Genomic DNA, 19,119 nt, shown 5'->3' with positions numbered 1-19,119 from the left:
AAAGAAAGCAATGACAAAAAATACTATTAGAATCATATTGCTGCCATCAACTGATTTTATACGGGAATTTCCTCTATAACTATATATAACTATATATACATCAGAAATAATAAATCCAACTATACAAAAACAACGAGCATATTGTGTTTTATAATTTTAAAATGCATGCAAAATCATACTAACCTGAGCAAAGAAAGTATAAGGAGAGCTAAGACAAGTGAGATTAGAGAAAAATAATATCCTATAGTGTACAACAACTGTAGTGTGGTAAGTAATTTATGTTCTTCTTCCTAGGAAAAGAAAAAAAGAAAGAGGAGCTTTGTATATGTATATGCAGGCAGGTAAGAAGGGTATGAACATAAATCAGAAGCTTCTGAGTCCAGTTCATTTGTGTTGCAGCATAGCCAGGGCAAATTTCTGATGTCTGTTCCCTGCATTTCCTCATGAAAACCTTGTGGAAGAGATCCCGGAGAACAGGCTAAGTTTCTTCTCAAATTTGAAGGCATTACAAGGTACCATTTCCAGATTTCTCTTGCACAAATCCAATCCTGAGTCTTAATGACTATTAATCATTAAAATAATTACATAAATTAAATGGATCCTAATATTTAATAACTGCAGAGTGAACTCCACCTATGCACTGAAATGCAGTCACTATGTGATCTGGGGACACAAGATACACATTGGTCTTGTGAGTTCAAGAACTATCTATTCACACAGATCCTGAATATCACACTCTCCTCCTGCCAGTTATCTCTAATCAGTATATGCTAATAAGCACTGTCTGGATAGCAGAGTAAGCTGTGCCTGCCGGTGGAATCTTTGGAGAGGATGCCCAGAGGCACAGCAGAAGATTTCCAAGGGATGTTCCTTAGTCACTCAGCTCCATGAAAACATTTCAACAGGATGAATTAGTTTTGGCTACAACATTTTTTCAAATCTGAAGCAAATGAAATGAAGACGATTCATCAGATGTGGATGGATACAAGCTTTGGGTTATTCCTAACAGCTCATGGCCTTTGACTAAATATAATAACGTGGTATAAACACACATTTAGGTTTGTTTGGAAAGCTGGCTAAAGCTTTCAGAGAAACCTCTTGTTCTCTCGTTGTCACATCTGATGAATTAATGTGGTAATCTTCCACCCACAAGTTTACAATCCAGGATAGTCAACAGTCTGCAGAAAAACTAAGTACTTTAAGTTTATTATACTTGTATAATATAAACTTGTGAGGTTGGAAAACCATATATTTTCTGTATAAAGAGTTTACTAAGGTCTTGGTAATCCTGAAATAATCTCGCATAATAAATAAGACATGATCAATAAATTACTAATAAAAATAAAATAAATGAAGTAATAAACATTAATAATGCCTACTAAGGTAGCAAAAGCTAAATTAATAAGGTGTTCAGTAGTAATACTGCTCACCAAACAGACTTCATTTTGAGATCATCAAAGCCAAACAGTATGGCAAAAGAAGTTACAAGAAGCTGAAACCAGTTCAGCCACATGCCTTACTGTTATCTGAAACCACTGCATTCATTGCAAGGCATTACACAGCTGAGCAAGGTGGCAAGGCATCAGGACCCCTGGTTTCCAGCTTGAGCTGCTGTGCTAAAAGGCTTAGGAGGTCATGGGGGTTGGGAGTCTGGCTTTGTCTGACTTCCAGTCCTCCAAGCTATTTGCTAGACATGTTGCAGGCTTTTTATTTCAAGTTTATTAGGAGGGATTCAGCACATGTGAATGCTGGACTCTAAACAGAAAACAATTTGTCTCATGTAAAGCAGGAATCCCCTTCCTTAATCTTTTTTCCTCTGCTTCTTCTTAGCAGTTTTCAATTTGGTAATCCAAATGAAATCTGAACATCTTTGCAGGTATTCAACAGAAATATTTTATCAGTTATTCAAGAAGGGATTAAGAAGATTATAGCATCAAACCACAGTATAAAACATCATGCTTACACTTTTTTGGAGATTATTTTTCTCAGAACATTCTGAACTGTCACGCCAAATGTCTGTGGAGTTTTCCTTTGTTTGCCAAGTTCCTTCATCTAAGCAGACTCTGTATACATTTCCTGCACTTCCTGAAAGTAAATAGAGCTTTAGTCTTAAAGGTGAAAATAAAGATTTCATTTTTCATGAACACTTTAAGGATTTCTCCCTTATAACACAGCAATAAACCCTTGCTCAAATGCAGACAAACAAACAAACAAACAACAACAACAAAAAAAAAAACAAAACACCAAAAACATATTTTACTTTGTGTTTGACAATATATTTTTCATATTTGAATAGAGGAAAGCAGGGTGGATTGCCAGTGTCACCTCAGTTTTCAAACAGGGCAAGAAGGAGCATCTGAGAAACTGTTACATGCCATTTAGCCTCAGCTCTGTCCCTTGAAAGGTGATGGAGTTATTCTTGGTGCCAGTCTCCAAGAAATTAGAAGAGAAGAAAGTTATCAGGAGCAGTTAAGATTATCTAGGGGTAATCATGCTTGACCAACCACGTAGCCTTGTATGGTGACCTCACTGGCTGGGTAGATGGGGAGGGAGCAGTGTATGTTGGGTATCTTGGCTTCAGCAAGTTGTTTTACATCATCTCCTACAACATCCTTCTTGTGAAACAAGGTGTGAGATAGGTGAGCGGATGGTGAGGTGGACTGAGATCTGGTTGAATGACAGAGCTCAGAGATTTGTGATCAATGACACAGAATCTAGTTGGAGGTCTTTAGCTAGTGGTGTTCCCCAGTGGACAGTGCTGGGTCCAGTCTTGCCTTAATATCTTCATCAACAATCTAGATGAAAGGACAGGGTCTACCCTCAGCATGTTCTGATGATAAAAAGCTTGGAGGAGTGGCCGACACACTGGAAGGCTGTCCTGCCATTCAGTGGGACCTGGACAGATTAGAGTGTCAGGCAGATAGGAACCTTATGAGATTCAACAAGTGAAGAGTGCATGTGAAGAGTCCTACATCTGAGGAGGAATAACCACATGCATCTGTACAGGACAGGTGCTGACCTGCTGGAAAGGTGCTCTACAGAGAAGGATTCTGGTGGCCATCAGGGTGACCTTGAGCAGTGTGCCCTCAAGGCCAAGAAGGCCAGTGGTGTATACTGCATTACAAAGAGTGTGGTCAGTAGGGTGAGGAAGGCTCTCCCTTCTGCTCTGATGAGGTCACATCTGGAGTACTGTGTCCAGTTCTGTGTTCCTCAGCTCAAAGCAGACAGGGAAAGATGGTCAAGGCCTAGAGCATCTCCCTTATGAGGAAAGGCAGAGGGACCCAGGGCTGTTCAGTGTGAGAAGGCTAAGAGGGGATCTCATAACAGCTGTCCATGCAGCTGTTACCAGAATAGCAGAATAGCAGCAACCACCAGAATATCTAATTTAACTGAAACAACTGCTTATGAAGCACGGTTTACTGTGATGGTGCAGTAGTTTTGTGTGAGGATTGCCTGCCCATGTTCAGTGGTCCAACAAGTAGTGGAGTTTTAACAGATTCCCCAAGCAGGAAATGACCTACACATTTACAAGCATATTGGCATACTGTACAGAGATGGTGATTCTTTAAGGACACGATTGACACAGTATGACAAATATCTTTCTAAATAGTAAAAGCATATCAGAGGAAGAAACATTCCTGTCTAGGACAAAAAGCTAAGGGATCCCAGAAGTTCACATCAGATCAGGAGGGATATCAGGGTTTATGTTATTTAGAGAACAACCTTCCTAAGCTTTCATTCAGAAACCACTCTGCTGTAGCGTGGTCCCACTCCAGTGCCAGGATAGCTCTAAAGGCAGTAAACTGACCAATGCCAGATACAAAGTGGGAGAGATAAAAGAATGCTTTGTGAGCTCTTCTGTATTAGCATTAGGGAGAAATTCAGCAACAGTTCATAAACTCGAATCTTCAGAATCATCATGCAGGAACCTGACTGCAAGAATGGAGCTTGGGATTCAAGAGCCTGGAAAAGGGGCTAAAATTAATGTGGGCCATAGCTGGAGCAGATATTTAAGCTAGACACTGAAAAAATGAGTTCCTATGAAATGTGGTCCAAAATCTTAATTCTAGAGTACTCTAATCTTCCAGTACAATGATATCAAATCAGAAAAAAAATCTACCTCAAGCCCACAAACATTTCTGATTCAAGTCCAGTTATGTTCCAGGACAAACACAGCTGTAACTTGGAAGTGTGAAGATGGGACTGCAGGTAACCCCAGATCCACAGAATCCCTAGAACAGACAGACTGTCTCAGTGACTCTTCTCCTAAGACACCGGGGCACAGATGAGAATGCATCCCAACCTATTACTAATTCATATTGGTATTCCCCATTGTGATCACAGTGGAAAGCTTCATGATCCGGTGCAATGTTGTACAGTCACACAATTGTACAGTCAATAGGTAAACAGAGGTTAAACAGATGTTTTGTGTGAAAGATCATCATGATAGAAAGATAATCTATGATAAATAGAAAATGCTCTCCAATGTTGAAGGTTCACAGTAAACTCGACAAATAAAAAATTGCCACAGAAAGAGATCCTGCCTTAGTGGCAGTCAGCCCTTAAATGGGATCTAGGAGAGGTGGAGCCAAGCTCCACCCCTTCTGGTAGCGCAGTTGAATTACCTTCACCTGTGCTCCCGCAGGTGACTCATTGCTTGCCTCAGGTGGTTAATCAGAGGTTCAGGCTGTGATCAACAGTTTCCCATACAAATGTCTTACAGGTTTTTTTTCCCAGAAATTCAAACAGAAAAAAATTGGGGAAAAAACAACCAACCAACCAACCAACCAACCAACCAACCAAACAACAACAAAAAGTAGTCTCTATTACAGGGAAGGAAGTAAGATGCTGCCATGTTTATTTTGAACAGCTGAATTTGTTACTAGTAGTTGGAAGAAGTAGGTATTTGTGAGAATCAATAAAGAAAAAAAAAATAGATAAAAATTGCTCTTCCCTGTTTTGGAGCTCAGTAGCCCCAAAAAAGATGGATGATGACGTTTCCTATTAAATCATGTGTGGGATAGACTGGATGATGCTTGGATAAGCAGCCCATGGTAGATGCCCAACCAAAGAACACAAGCACAATTGGTTCTTCTAAGAGGTATTACAAATATGACTACAAAAACCATGTGTAGCAAAGGAACACTAAGCAGGAGGAGTCAGAATTGCTAGAATGTGCTGGTAAGAATTCTTTTTTATTTCTTTTGGAGAAAAGGAAGGCTGTTCGCTTTCAAAAGGTTTTTCTCCTGCTCCACTCTGTCCGGGAGAGCACAGCTTGGAAAACTCTTTTATTCAATGCACTATTTGCTGTTGGTGCTGCATCTTGCACTGGAGGACGGACTGCTCAGACCCATTGGTTTGTCTTTTCCATTTTTAAATGTGAGTGCTTAATCTCTTGGATCAGTGGACATCCCAGAAGCTGAACCCCAAATCTGTTACTGCTAATTGAGGCCTGACTGTACAGTTATGCATTCTTGGAAATTTTACTTTGACAGTGCAGAGATGAAGCACTGAACTCTATCAGTGGTAAATAAGGGTAAAAAAAGCTAAATCATTAAACATTGATTGTAATTCCGTGTGTCAAGTCAGAAAAGAAGTCACTGGACACTGGAACAAAATAGACCAGAACTATTTGTCACATGTCTGGATTGCTAGCATAAACTCTGAGAAAAATTACAACTTTTACATTACCATTTTCCAGCCATGGCAAATATGAAGGACAAGGAACAGATACTTTTCCTGGGGTTGAGTACGGCCAGCAAACAAACTGATCAAAAGTCCCATTACAATGTATTCCTGGGGAGAAAAGCAAATAGACGTTATACAGAAAATGTTTCAGACAGTGGGTGATTATGAAAAACACCATGTACCATTTTAAGTAACCTGCAAGCATGTGGATTCATTGTATATGAAATATCAATCCTATCATATGGAAACAACATATGAACACTTGTGTTCTGGCATGGAAAGAGTATTTAGAAAATGTAACAGACTTCATACATTCACAGTGCTCTGTTTGGTGAGCAGTGCAGAAATGGCACTTTTTTGAAATGGTTCTTTTTGCCTTGATGTACACAATAGCTACGTTTTACATGCTTCACCATGAGCTAGGAGTGTTTAAAATCATCCCAAGATCTCTGTTTTCTAAGTGTAACAGCTTCCAGCTGTGCTTGGTCAGTGAGTACACATCAAAGGCTGCTGATAAATAGAAGATATTACACTTTTCATGACCCCTGTAACACCGATTCTCAGCTCAGATAATCGTAATCTTCTCTGGTAGTGACTTCTGTTGCTCTCTCAATAATAAAGGATTGGGAGCTGGCAGCCTCTCAGACCAACTCCATTAGTTTTAATCTTCACAGATACCACATCACTCACAGGACATAAGGATAAGACAAAACACTTCAAACTGCACTTCAACATTGCTGGTTGTACTAGTTTCTGTGTTTTCTAGTTTTTGATCTTTCTGACATTTTTTAGGATAAGCTGAAGTTCTCATCTCTGAGCTTCACAACTTTCTGTCAATCCAAGGTAGAAGAATATATCCTGCTTTGTTTTCCATGATGATCAGTAACACTTTGATCTTGGTGGGAAATAAGAAACAAGGATAATTTGTGTACTTTCTCCCCAGAATCTTTTTTAGGGTGCTTTTGCTAAAATCCACAGACAACATGTACATTGTTAATGATTCTGCTATACCTTTGAACCTGTGACTCCATCTGCCTTACAACCCACACACAATTGTTAACATTTATACATGTATTCTTATGATTCCTTTCCCTTGTATCTCATTGGGGGTACGGAATTCAGGTAGTTAGGACAGGTGTAGATTGTGTAGGCTGACTAGAGAAAAATAGTTTTTACTTTATTCCTTGAAAACTGGAGTTCTGAGTATGAATAGTTCTTTTACAAAACACTGTCTTCTGACATCTTGCTATGCGTCACTGCTTTTTTGGCTTCCTGGGTCATTTGGATTGTTTGCAATTGCCACTTCCCACCATAACACACTTGCATTTTACTCATGTGTTTTTCTGACAGGGTTTCAGTACAGATCACTGATCTTTAACTTCTTACCAACTGTTTAGGGAAAGGAAGAAGAGAAGGGAAGGGAAGGAGTAGGAAGGGAAGGGCTTCTAAGATATGAAAGGACACCAAAAAGCAAAGTAATTGTCTGTGATTGAAAGAGTATCTCAGTAGATGTCTTTCTTCCTGGCTCCATGACTCTCCTAGGGTATATTATGCTTGACCTGAACCCACCCTGGTGCAACTTGAGGCCATTCCCTCTTGTCCTGTTGCTGGTTACATGGGGGTGGAGACCTAACCCCCAGCTCCCTTCAGGTAGTTCTATAACTATCAGGTTCAGGTCCTCCCTGAGCCTCCTCCAGCCAAAACAATCCCAATTACTTCAGCCACTTGTGCTCCAGACAACTCACCAGTTTCATTTCCCTTCTATGGCCACACTGCAGGGCCTCAGTGCTTTTCTTGTAGTGATGGGCCCAAAACTGAACACAGCACACAAAGGTGCAGCCTCACTAGAGCTGAGTACAGAGGGACAATCACCTACTGCTTCTGCTGCCAACATTATTTCTTATACAAGACAGGATGCCATTGCCCTTCTTGGCCACCTGGGCACACTGATGGCTCAGGTTTAGCCAAATGTTGACCAACACCCCCAGATCCATTTTTTCCACATTGTCTTCCAGTCCCTATACCCTAAGCCTGTAGCATTATCTGGAGTTGTTGTGGCCAAAGTGGAGAACTTAGCTCTTAGTCTCGTTATACGTAAGCTCACTGGCCTCAGCCCAGCAGTTCAGCAATGAAGGAGTTTCAGTTCTAAACTTTGTCTGGCAACAGGCCTTTTGAAATGTAACTGGATGAATCAGCCAAGAACTGAACTAAGATGGAAGTACGGTGAAAAATCTTTAGATCATATGTCTATTTTAATAATCAAGAAAGAAAGCAAAATCATAAGCCTTAGAGCAACCAACCACAAATAAGAGATGTGAATTCTGTTCTTCCCTGTGCAACTTTTCAGGAAAAGACTATATCCTCTGAAGCTATTCTAGTCTTGGGTCAAGAATCCAGAAGTCATAGAGACTGGAGAATAAATACAGAACTGTAAAGTAAGGGTTACAAGTGCCAGGTAAGCAAGGGGAAAACTTGTATCCTTGTCTTTTTTTGACTAATGGTTGCACTTCAAAATGCACAAGCAGTCCTGTGAGAACTAAGAAAACCCCAGCTGTCTTGCCACCTTTGTTTTGTTTTTTTCTCCACCATGGCTCAGTTTCTAAAGGAGAAATGGGAGTCATCTTTTTTTCCTTTGATGACTCATTATCTTATGTTTAGTACAATTTCCAGAAATAAGTGCATGTCTTCCTTCAGGCTGAAAACGGGAGTGAACACAGGTCCCCTTCATCCAAAGGACCTCTCAGCTATGTAGTCCATGATGAATCACAGCAGTAGCTCAGGACAAGCTGTTCTATGGCTCATTTCAATATAAAATAGTAGAGGACAAAGGCAGCCATTTACTTCATTCCTGCATATCTGTAGACCTAGTTACAAGTGACTGTTTACATTTAGAACTTGAGTCCCACACTTCTGTGAATCAAGTAATATCATGTGAATATTTGCATTTTCAGCAATGCTGCTTAATGCATTTCTCTATTTTGCTATTTGTGCACTTACCAGTACCTACAGCTGATTCCTGTAGCATTTTCAGACATTCCTGTTTGTATTTGTTCCATCCAGTCGTTGTTTTTTCCAGTAGAGATCCTTTGGCCTGTGAGTAAAAAAAATCTTTAGTGGTCAAGTTTCCATCAACTCTAACAAATTTAAGAGGTGAGGAGAGGAGTGAGGAGGAGAATGGAGGCAAGTAAGGTAAGTGGGAGGAAAGACCTCCCTTCCCTGGGAGGAACAGATTTCATCAGTTGTTTTCTTTATCTGGACAAGGTATGTATTGCCATAGAGCTTCATAAAGTCCAATAGACACAATACACACACATACCTAAATGCTGGGTTGGGGGGGAAGGGGTATGGGGTGGGGGGTATGAGGTGGTGTGTGTGTGTGTGGGGGGGGGGGGGGGGGGGGGGGGGGGAGTAGGGGGAGGGAGAAAGACGTTTAATTTCTCCACTGTAGAAAATATGTGCTAAGCTTCAAAACTTTTAGAGTCTTTCCAAACCTTCTACAGTCATTTCACACCAATGTCAGCTACTCATTCTTATGTATTTATGTTTCTTTTATGTTTCTCTTTATGCTGGATTAATTTAGGAAATTGATTGATGGCAACTTTGCGGGCTGTTTATTTTTACAGTATGTTTGAAGATAGTCAAGCTTACATGATTGAATACTTCAGTAGTAATTTGAATAGAAGTGAAAGAATAAACAGTAATATTTAGCTAATGTTGTCTCTTCTCCAGTTCATTCTGTGCTCCATTTCAACAACTCAAAGGCCACTTCTTCCTCCAATACAGCAACCGTGACATAAATACATTTCTATTCCTTAGCTTTCTGGAAAACATACAATCATTCATTTTAGTTTTCTTGTCTATCTGCACTAATTCTGTTGTTGTTTTTGCCTGGAGGCCGGGGACAGTTTTACAGTCCCTTCCTGTCCACAGATATCTTTGCCCTCAAGATTTCTGACAGAATGAAATGGAGCATAAATGCATATTATTATCCATGAAATAGATTTCTCCATATCAAACATCTCATACAAATGAATATTTATGCCCTGTAGGTAAATTTCTTTTTTTCATATTAGATATTTTCAAATCTGGAATTTTGTATCTTTCTGTTACAGTTATGATTCGGATCAAGAAGACCTTTAAATTCTGTAAAACTAGATTTCTGAAGAATATGTTATAGAACAACTGCTTATCTGCTAAAAGAGAATACAACTAAAACACTACAAAAACAATCTCTCTTTTATTAGTGTAGCATAGTACAGGGTTGACTTTGGGTTTATTCAGTTTGATGACAGCAGATTTTTTGGAGTGCCTGAAAAATCAGTTTTCTCATCTGCTCCCTGCAGAGTTGCATTTATAAGATGTGGACTGCAGTGCAGCTGCAGAAACATGTAGATCAGAAAAGATCTTCAAGATCATCACATTCAATCAGATCCATAACAATGCCAAGTCCTACACTGAACTATGTCCTGAATTACCACATCTATAGTTTTCTCATATTCCTCCAGAGAATTTAAGAATTCAATTCTATGATTCTATGACATTGGCTTTCTTGGCCATCTGGGCAAGAAATATCTGCTGGCTCATATTCAGCTGGCTGATGATCAATAATCCTGGAACCTGAGATGGATCAGAATACTGATATAGAGAAAGGAAAGAGACCTAGTTGAAGGTCTCCTGAAAGGGTAAGATTTGGGATGTAGACATATAGCTGCTAGTAGAGAGGAGAGAAAAAAAATTAAAAAATAAAATCTGCTATAAATAAAAAGCTACATAAAAAAAAGTAAGAATTCCGATTGACGAACAGACTTTAATAATGATTTCATATGAAGTGACTACAGTGCCTGGGATGCAGTGAGCATTTGTGGCAAAAATGTTAATGTAAGGGTTACTGTTATCCTGAAATGACTTCTATAATTTCATATTTTATTCTTTAAATATCTGTCTTTCTGATGCATCTTATTCATACAGTTCTCTCCTACTGCAGAGGCCTTCAGAGAGCTATACTTGATAAATACTGCTTAGGAAAGGAATGGTTAAACCAGAAGAGCTAAATGCAAAACTGCTTTGCATCCTGTTAGATTTGGGCTGTTTAGGTAATGTCCAACTAGGACAATAGCAGTAGAGAAAGGATAATGCTATATACTGCTTGCAGTTCAGAACCAGCATAATGATTTGATCATCATTTATCCAGCGAAAGAAATATTAGCCAAAGCAATCTCTGTATTACTTAGTCTCCTGAACACCAGGGCTATGAGCGGCTTAGAGGCAGGCAAGTAGTCCAAGAACAGTGTCACTGTGTGTCACCAAAACAGAACAATTCATTACTGGCTGAAAATGTTATGTACTTTAATGACAAAACTGGGAGGACAATCCAAACAAAAGTTTTCTAAAAAACAATAGTTCTTGCACCAAAAAAATGCTTTTCAGCTACCCAGGGAAAATCCACTTCCTTTTACCTGTACTGGACCATTTTCAGAACGCGCCTTTCACATATGCATGGTTGTACTTGTCTGAGCTAGGTAATGTGCTAAGAGCTGAACAAAAAACCAGGACACCCTACAGCTGTGAACTTCACATATTTTTTGAACCTAAGTTTAGCAAACAGCAAAGAAAAGTAGTATTTCTGCATATTCAAAACAGAACGGTGGTGAATGCTACATAGTTTGTTTTTGAGACCACCCATTCTTGCATGGTTTGGCTGTATAAGGTGTTGTCTGCTCACTGCTCTGCTTTGAGACTCTCAACTAATTTCCAGACACCCTGCTTTAAATTCTAGGCAGTATAAAAACTGTACTTTTTCTTCATCTGATAGGCTTGCAAGATAAGGAAAGAATATTTACAGCAGCCATGAGAAAAGAATGCGTGTTTCCAAAATACAAATCTTCTTGACATTTCCCTCATGTGGGCCTCAAAATGCTGAGAGACAGGGGAGATTCTTCAGATATTCCTTGGTCAGTGAACCTCATCTGAAGAAGCAAAAGATATGATGACGCACTTGTAGAAAAGACTGCCTGATTTAAGGATAGCGCTTCTGTTTCTAATAAACAAATGCATTAAACAGCTAAAAAAACACAGAGAAAGCCTCAGGTTGTCTACCTGGCTGCTTGTTTGGTTCATTTTCTGGAGAAATTGCTGAGAATCATCCGTGAAGAATCCTAGTTAACAAGAATAGGGAGCACCCCAGGTACAAATGACAATTTCAGTTCACTTCTTTCTGGAATTGTCAGTCTCTGCAGAGTGCTATGCAGACTCAGATATACAGTACCTGCTCGCTGTTAGTGTAAATGTTTGTGAAGTGCTTGGTTTTCTACTGTAAGACTTTCTGATGAAATAAAATCAAGTTGATGGAAATTAAGGACACGTAATGCCTCGATACCCTGTGTTAGTTTAGCTACGTTAAAATAATTCAACAAAAATAACAAAGAGGCTTGCCTTTGTAACTTATATCCATGTCATGATTATTCATTAGGAAGGAGTGGAGGTACTCTTAAAAGGTCTACAACCTGAGACAGTGTGAGGAGTATTGCAGCAGTTGCTGAGATTGTGTGCATTTTTTCCTGCCTTCATCATGTGTAGTAGAGGATCCATTTTTGTAGGGGTGCTCTGAAAAGAGCCACAGATCACTCCCTGCATCAGGTCTGATTACAAAAAAGAGGTTTGGGGTTATTTTTTTATTTTTTTATTTTAATTTTGAGCAACTCTACTGCCAAAACTTTGATCCTACAGTGCATGTTCACAAGCTTTCAGTTACAGTGATCTCATAGTCTGACAACACGCAGCTAAGTATGACTTTTGAACCCAGTTTTACATTTCAGAAAGAATTCAGTCATATTTAAACTGGACTTCAAACTCAGAAAAAATTAAATTCCAGCCCCCAAGACAAAAGCTCAGAAAGTCTGTAGTGTTTTGAGCAAAGCTAGGCATTTCTTCATTTCAGGCTGCCTGAAGTTTTGCTGGTAGCCTATGAACACTAAAGTTCATTGACACTGCAATGTTACCAGACCTCCCTGGAAAGCTTTTTATATTCGTTCGGTTCACTCAGGTACACAAAGCTGCACACAGCTGACCTCACTGTTTTAAATTATGTTGGATGCAGTAGATAGCACTGCTGCAAGTTCCCCAAAAAGAAGCAGGTTATTAAAACAGACCTCCAAGTTTGCTAACAGAATAATTGTAATCTATGTATTCTTTTCATAACTGACTATTGTGTAACCAGGTTTGCATCTCTTTAATTTCTTTACACTTCAATGACACAGAAGTTGTTGAGAGATTTTCAGTTAAAAATGATGGTACCGGTGCTTTGTTTGAGGAATCCTATGGATTCAAGGATTCTCAGAAAATGGAAAGCTGCGTCAGTTCACTATTCATTAACACGAGAGAAGCTCTAGATTCAAAATAAGTGTCTCCTGCTAATTTTTTCTTATTAAAAAAAAAAAAAAAAGAGCAAAATTTCAATATTTTTCAACATCTGCAGCACATTCACATGCAATTGTAGCACAAGTGGTTAGAAGTAACTTATTTATTTCAGTGTAAAGTAAACTTGTTCAGTTGTGCTTATTGCCTTGTATACTTATTTCACAAATTATTTCTCTAAATTTGCATATGATTTTTATTAGTTTTATTTGGATGAATTGGAATTAACTTCAACACACTAATATACTTATCTTTTTACTTTCCTGAAATAAAGGCACGTATTCATGAATAAATATATATATATATGAAAGAAAAAAGAAAATTTCCCTGAAGTGAATAACCCTGAGGTATTCTGTCCTTAAATTCTGAGAACTCTCACAGATTTCAAAGACAATACAGATGAAGAAGAAGGCTTTTAATTTTTCATAGATTTAGAATATGAAAAAAAAATACTATTTTGCTAGAGCACTCAAAGAATTAGAAATAACAATTCCAAATAGTTTTGCTAGCTGGATGTTAGAAGCTGAGATGCAGAACAAACCCAATAACATCAGCTTTCACAAATGTGAGAATCAATGTCTTCACTTTGTGTATTTCTAAATGGATAAATGTAAATTAAAGCAACATTGTAAAGCAGCATTGAAAAGTAATGAACATTATGATTACAATATGATTGGAAACAACAGTAGAAAATAAAGAATTTTCACAACAGTATTGATATATTGGTAGAAAAGTAAAAAAATAAAACTAGTTTAATAATGATCAATGTCATTATGAAAAGAGACTGCATAAATAACTGTAAACATCATTTATTCACTGTATGAACCATAGAATAAAATTGTAATGCATCACCTACTCTGAGTGATTTATAATACATCATTCTATTAATTCTCAGTGTTTCTTAATAACTCATTTTAACAAACACTAGTTGTCATATCAGAAATGGTTTTGAAACAAACATGCAAGGAAAGTTAAAATGCTGTGTGATATATATCCACTTTTACATTGATAATTATGAATTATGGAATTGGCTTACCTGTTTCACTAGAAATAATATAATGACTGAACTGGCAGGTATGGGAGATATTCCAGACCAGATCCCCATGCTGGAGCAGAGACCAAAAAGTACAATCATGCTCATTTTAATAAATTAGTTCCCAGTATGCTGCTGTATTACTGTATAATAGACCAGTTATATCACTTGTTCCTGTTTAACACATTTAAAGTGTCTTCTTTTATTCTTCTGTTTCACGAATCTTCTTAGGAATAAACCAGGAAGTCTACTAAAATGTCTAGGCTTAATGGTCTCCAGCTATGTCTTGCTTTTTTTTTTTTTTTTTTTTTTTTTTTTTTCTGATTAAAGTCACAGAGAATTTAGTCTATAAACTTCACATGAAGTCTGTTTACTGTAGCTTGTTCTTCAGCCAATAAGAAGTCACAAAACTATTAAAACATTAAGAAGTTGATTGTATTCTCTTGAAACTTCATGGGAATTTTGCCAGTGACTTTGTGAGAATGGAATACAGTTCCATAAATATATAGATATGTTTATATACACCTCATGAAACTATTAGTAGATGATCCAGAATGTAGAAAATCTGCAAAAGCTTGCTGAATCAGGTTAGTTGGTAGGAAAATGCTCAGTCTCAGTAAAAGGCATTTTGATCCATACTAATCAATACTTTGTCAAACATGCACAGACAGTGCAGAATCAAGGACAACCTAAATGCACAAACATGGATGTAGTCAGCAGTTAAAAGTTTTACAACTATGCTTTTCATATTCAGTGCATGTGATACAGAAACCCAGGAAATTAAAAACATCTACAATACAAAGATTTTAGGGCTTAGGTTCTACTTTCAGTGGGCAGCATGGGGACTCAGGCAGATGTTTCCTTCTGCACTTCTAAGATAAATGAGACTTGCAGCTATTTGTACAGAAGGAGGCCTCACTTCTCTCCCCAGATTCATGTTCATCCCCTCCAGCGCAGACAGAGAAAGGATAGATATACACCACTGAGACTGATGAAGCAGTGGCAGCCCAGTTTTCACTGCCATACATAGGCTTAAAGCAGACTGCAGTGCATGCTTTCAACCTGTTCAGTAGTTAAGTTTATCTGAGTCCCTCCTTCCTCACATGCCCAAAATTTCATCTAGATGAATCAAAAAGTAGAAAGACATGATGTATAACCACATCTCATCTTTACTTAGGGCTTGGATGTGGTACAGAAATTTTCTGGGAGCAAAATATGAAAGTTTTCTGGAGAAAAGCATTTCAGGGTGGAAATGGACCCACCCCACCCTAGAGAGCTCTGTCAGAAAAGACATCAGCTGCTTTCATCATATTGTGTGTGGCCAGGGATTGTTCTCCTGAGTACAAATCCTCCCCAAGCCACACCTATGGGCAATTCTGAGGCCTAAAGAGAGGCACCTCAAAACCCCTTTAACAATTGCTCAGCTGTGTATTGTTACAAGGTATTGTCTTTTCTTCTACAAGTTTTCAGATTGCTGTGTAAGATCAGCTCTGCAATAGGCTACAAACAGCAATCCCAAACAGTACTCTGGCATTGGAGCTTTTTTGAGATCACCATAAGAGATGGTTTTGTCATGGTTTTGTAATTTTTGCTATTGGTGTTCCATATCATGACATCATGTGAAGCACAGAGAAAAAAGAACTACACGTCTCAGGGGACCTCATGGTCAGAGAGGGAAATATATGTCACAGAAGTGATGCTCGCTCTCTCTCTCACTCCTGGCAGTGGGTGTGGGTGCGCTTCCAAGCCATGCACCTTCAGTTCCAAAGTAGGCTTCTCAGTCTTTGGAAAACCTCTCTCTCTCTTATTTTACTTGATTTATTAGCCTCATTTTCAATTAGATTGTATTATCTTGTGTTATCTTGCATTCCAATATCATAGTAAAATAAGTTTTCCTCCTTAGATTGTTGCTGCTGCTTTGTTTGTTTCCTTGAGCCCAGCTCCCACGCCTTTTCCCTTTTTCCTTTCCCATTTTTGGGGGTTGGGAGGCCCACGGGCCTACTGCTCCCTGTCATGGATATAGATAGATGTAGATAACTCCGTGACAGTTTTTTTTTGGTGGAAAATGCAGGCACTAGCATAAGATTTTAATGTTAGTTAAAAGTTAGTTAGTAGGGAAGGAAAAAAGGAAAAAAAAAAAAAAAAGAAAAAAAAAAAAGAATGAATGAATGAAGTGCAAGAGCAAGTGTCTCAAGTGATGATCCCATAGTAGTATCAGAAACGATAGATGAAGATCAGAATCATCAAAGGAGTCTAATGAAGGAGATGATCAAACTAGTCCAATTAATTAAAGGTGGTGAACCCTCCTTCTCACCTGTATCATCAAAAATCTCACCTATTAAATGCAAACGCTTTCCAGCTCAAGCAAGAAACAAAAGTAAGACTACACTGCATATTGCCTTGTGGCATTACCTACATGACTGTGGAGAAGACATAAGGAAGTGGCATGACCAAGCTACTCCTGTACTACAAGCACAGGTGAGAGATCTACAAAACAGATCAATCACTAGTACAGTTGCTCCAGTTGCCATAGGTAATGAATAGAGGGGCTCTGCCCTCAGTCGGGAGGGGAATGGGGTAATAGAGTTTATTGGACTGTGTGGATTTGATGGCCTTGCACATCAAAACCACAGAAATATAAGGCACTGGTGGATATCAGCGCACAGTGCACTCTAATGCCCTCGAGTCACGAAGGGACAGTGTCGCCTCCCGATCCGGCGACAAGTTAAGGCTGCCATGTGAAAGTACCGTGCCTCAGCGCACGGGGAACAGACGGGACTCACACACAGTGCGTAACGCCGAAAGTACAAGTTCAATGCCTCACAACAAACCCCACACAGTGGCACAGGTGACCGCCCCTGCGCGACACCCGTGACCTCCCTGACTCCACCCCAGGTGCACGCAGGCACCACCCACCCAATACCCAACAGGACAGAATTAGTCCATATTTCTGGACTGACTGGGCGCTCTCAAGAATTGACTGTGTTGGAAGCTGAAATAAGCCCCACTGGTAAAGACTGGCAAAAACATCCTATTGTGACTGGCCCAGGGGCTCCATGCATACTTGGTATCGATTATGTCAGTAGGGGCAATTTCTGTGATCTGGGTTATCAATGGGCCTTTCAAAAAGCTGCTGTAGATATGGACAACATTAAGCAGCAGTCTGTTTTGCCTTCCCTGTCAGAAGACCTGTCTGTTGTGGGGCTGCTACAAGTAAAAGATCAGCTGGTACCGAATGCTACAAAGACAGTGTGCAGACAAAAGTACCACACCAACAGGGGTTCCTTGCTCTCCATTCATGAGTTGATTCGTCAGCTAGAGAATCAGGGAGTGATAAGCAAAACTCACTCACCTTTTAACAGCCCCGTATGGCCAGTGTGTAAAGCCAGTGGAGAATGGAGGCTGATGGTAGACTGAGAGTGGCCTGAATGAGGTCACACTCCCACTGAGTGCTGCTGTGCTGGACATGTTAGAATCACAGAATCACAGAATGACCCGGGTTGGAAGGGACCTCAAGGATCATGAAGTTCCAACCCCCCTGCCTGGCAGGGCCACCAAACTTCCACAATTACTAGATCAGGTTGCCCAGGGCCCAATCCAACCTGTCCTTGAACACCTCCAAGGACGGGGCATCCACAACCTCCCTGGGCAGCCTGTTCCAGGGCCTAACCACTCTCCTAGTGAAGAACTTCCCCCTAACATCCAACCTAAATCTACCCTCTTTCAACTTAAATCCATTTCTCCTTGTCCTGCTATTGTCAGCCCTTTCGAAGAGTTTACTCCACTCCTGGCTATAGGTTCCCTTCAGGTACTGAAAGGCTGCAATGAGGTCACCCCGCAGCCTTCTTTTCACCAGGCTGAACAAGCCCAGTTCCCTCAGCCTGTCCTCACAGGGGAGGTGCTCCAGCCCCCTGATCATCTTCGTCGCTCTCCTCTGGACCCTTTGCAACAGCTCCATGTCCTTCTTGTACTGAGGGCTCCACACCTGGACACAGTACTCCAGATGGGGCCTCACAAGAGCAGAATAAAGAGGGACAATCACCTCCCTATTCCTACTGACCACCCCTCTCCTGATGGAGCCCAGGATCCCATTTGCCTCCCGAGCCGCCAGAGCGCACTGCTGGCTCATGTTAAGTTTCTCATCCATCAGTACCCCCAGGTCCTTCTCTGCTGAGCTGCTCTCAAGGATCACTCCTCCCAGCCTGTACAGATGCCTGGGGTTCTTCTGGCCCAAGTGCAAAACCTTGCACTTAGCCGTGTTGAACCTCATTAGGTTCACCCGAGCCCACCTTTCAAGTCTGTCAAGGTCCCTCTGAGTGGCATCCCTTCCTTCCACCGTATCAACCGCACCACTCAGCTTGGTGTCATCAGCAAACTTGCTGAGGGTGCACTCAATTCCATCATCGATGTCATTGATAAAGATGTTAAAGAGTAGCAGTCCCAAGACAGACTCCTGGGGGACACCACTCATTACCGGCCTCCACCCGGACATAGAGCCATTGACCTTCAGGGACAGTAAGGGACACAGAGCGGGCTTTAAAAGCACAAACTATGAATAATTGTCTCAGAGGCTGCTGTTGAGTCAGAAACTTCGGGTTCTTTGATCATGGGGCAGTTTACTTGGCCCCTGGCCTGTTGTCCATGAATGGAACTCACCTTTCTCAAAGGGGGCAATGAATCCTAGCACAGGATCCAGCAGGCCTTATCAAAAGAGCTTTAAACTAGCTACAACAGGGAAAGGGACAAAAAAAGGCACACCAGAGATGAGCCTAGGGAATTGAGGGTGTCATGGTTTTGCAATGTTGTAATTTTGCTATCAGTATTCCACATCATAACATCATGTTAAGCATAGATAATTTTGACGAATCTGCTGCTCACAAAAGAAGACTGAATGTCCCAGGGAACACCACGGTCAGTCATATGACCAGGACTATATAATCTCACTTCAGTGCTGAACTCGCTCTCTTGGACCTTGCCAGCCAGGG

General features: G+C 40.1%; 1 protein-coding gene across 1 annotated transcript in view; it reads right to left on the bottom strand.

The window, feature by feature from the left end:
• GLP2R (glucagon like peptide 2 receptor) overlaps positions 1-14,242 on the bottom strand; it is a 37,683-nt gene extending 23,441 nt beyond the window's left edge. Inside the window, exons 1-5 of the mRNA XM_072351959.1 lie at positions 14,138-14,242; positions 8,686-8,779; positions 5,692-5,796; positions 1,964-2,085; positions 184-290 (exon numbers count right to left, since the gene is read on the bottom strand). Coding sequence (XP_072208060.1) covers positions 184-290; positions 1,964-2,085; positions 5,692-5,796; positions 8,686-8,779; positions 14,138-14,242 — 533 coding nt within the window. The remainder of the gene's footprint in view (positions 1-183; positions 291-1,963; positions 2,086-5,691; positions 5,797-8,685; positions 8,780-14,137) is intronic.
• Between the last annotated feature and the right edge of the window lie 4,877 nt (positions 14,243-19,119).

The sequence above is a fragment of the Excalfactoria chinensis genome, chromosome 17 (genome assembly GCF_039878825.1).
Source record: "Excalfactoria chinensis isolate bCotChi1 chromosome 17, bCotChi1.hap2, whole genome shotgun sequence".
Lineage (NCBI taxonomy): Eukaryota > Metazoa > Chordata > Aves > Galliformes > Phasianidae > Excalfactoria > Excalfactoria chinensis.
The sequence above is the reverse complement of the archived record's forward strand: the minus strand, read 5'-3'. Positions and strand labels throughout refer to the sequence as shown.